This window comes from Octopus bimaculoides, chromosome 28 (assembly GCF_001194135.2).
Source record: "Octopus bimaculoides isolate UCB-OBI-ISO-001 chromosome 28, ASM119413v2, whole genome shotgun sequence".
Classification (NCBI taxonomy): Eukaryota; Metazoa; Mollusca; class Cephalopoda; order Octopoda; family Octopodidae; genus Octopus; species Octopus bimaculoides.
In genome coordinates this window covers 18,009,055-18,010,904 of record NC_069008.1, presented here as the reverse complement: position 1 = coordinate 18,010,904, position 1,850 = coordinate 18,009,055, and the positions used below count along the sequence as shown (strand labels likewise).

Here is a 1,850-nt window from a genome sequence, read left to right as displayed (position 1 = left end):
TATATATATATATATATATATAGCCGTAGGCGTGGCTGTGTGGTAAGAAGCTTGCTTCCCAACCACATGGTTCTGCGTTCAGCCCCACTGCATGACACCTTAGGCAAGTGACTTCTACTAAAGCCTTGTGAGTGGATTTGGTAGATGGAAACTGAAAGAAGCCCATCATATATATATGTATGTGTGTTGGTGTTTGTCCCCACACTGTTGCTTCACAGCCGATGTTGGTGTGTTTATGTCTATGTAACTTAGCAGGTCATCAAAAGACACATAGAATAAGTACTAGGCTTACAAAGATTAAGTCCTCGTGTTGATTTGTTCGACTAAAGGCGGTGCTCCAGCATGGCCACAGTCAAATGACAAACAAGTAAAAAGAAAAACAGAATATATATATGTGTGCATACATGTAGGGTGGCCCAAAAGTAGGTTTTACAGTTATTCAACTGTCTCTTTCGCATTCATAAATTAACAGTTTAGAGCTTAATTATATAAAAAACATGAAACCATTATTCTATGCATGGGGAGACAGTCAGGTGGCACTGGCATCGGCCAGAACAATTTCCATTTGATTTGATTTGATTTTGAGTGGAGAAATGTTGAGTGAAGCCTTTCTTTACCTTGTGGAGACACTTTTTTTTTTTTCTTTAAATGATATATAGACGACCATTTTGATCTAATACTGCTCCTGTTGCATATACCAAAACAAATATATATTGGTGTGCTCAACAGCTCAGTCTAACAGGCTGTAAGCAGGATCCACCAGTGTCTGTAATACACCTTGTGACAAGGAGTGGGAGGGGGATTCCCCTCACCAATACCTGTAATACGGCATGTCCCAAACAGAAGTTTGTAAACTTACTTTTCATGTACTTTTAAGACTCTGTGTACGATCGGAATGTCTCGGCCCTCGACTTTGAACACGACAATGTCTCCAACACGAATCGGTTCCTCTTGGTAATTGGTGAGAAAGAGCAAGTCTCCTCTGTAGAAGGCTGGCTCCATACTGCCACTGGAAGGGAGAAGAAGGGTAGAAGGTGGAGGATTAATGAGAGGAGTATGATGGGGGGGAGAGAGAAAGAGGAGTATAGGGTGAGAGTGTGAGTGACAAGTGTCAGGGTAGGAGATGAGTGTGAGGGAGACAGGTGCAAGAATGGGGAGAAGGGTGCGAGAAGAGGGGGAGAGGAGTGCAGTTTGAGAAGAAAGAAAACAAATAATGAATGATGACAATGTGTTACATTCAGTCCTGGAAGATTTACTACCACTACTACTACTACCACCACCACCACTACCAAATGAGTTTGACCTGTTGATGCAGAGTGACTGGAGGAACAAGTGCTCCTGTGTTCTATTTGGACTGTGTGTGTGTGTGTGCGTGAGAAAATATTTTTGTATGTGAGTGTGTGAATATATTTGTACTTGTGGGTGTGTGTGTCTGTATGTGTGAATGTATATGGGTGTATACATACAATATTTATATACTGGGGCAGGAGAAACAATTCCATTTGCCTATCTAAGTTGACTAAACTTTCTTCTCTAAGGCCATTCCAGCCAGAGAAAGTTACCTAAAGCAGACTATCGTTCTATCCAGGAAGATCAATTCACCACATCACCAACTCACCTGAGAACGACAACAATAGGGCTTTCGCTGCTAGTGACCACCATCAAACCTTTCCAAATCATCAGGGCCGACGACACAATCATAGCAAAGTTTAACACTTGATAATAAAGCTGAAAGTAGAAAATAATTTCGTTTTTAGTTGTTAGAAATAATCGTGCCAGTGGCACGTAAAAAGCACTCACTACACTTTGCTGAGTGGTTGGCGTTAGGAAGGGCATCCAGCTGTAGAAAC

The 1,850-nt window shown here is 41.6% G+C and overlaps 1 protein-coding gene across 1 annotated transcript in view; it reads right to left on the bottom strand.

Annotated features, from left to right (window-relative positions):
* LOC106872278 (signal peptidase complex catalytic subunit SEC11A) overlaps positions 1-1,850 on the bottom strand; it is a 6,934-nt gene that overhangs the window by 2,856 nt on the left and 2,228 nt on the right. The window contains exons 2-3 of the mRNA XM_014919203.2: positions 1,619-1,728; positions 860-1,009 (exon numbers count right to left, since the gene is read on the bottom strand). Of these exons, the coding sequence (XP_014774689.1) occupies positions 860-1,009; positions 1,619-1,728 (260 nt within the window). The remainder of the gene's footprint in view (positions 1-859; positions 1,010-1,618; positions 1,729-1,850) is intronic.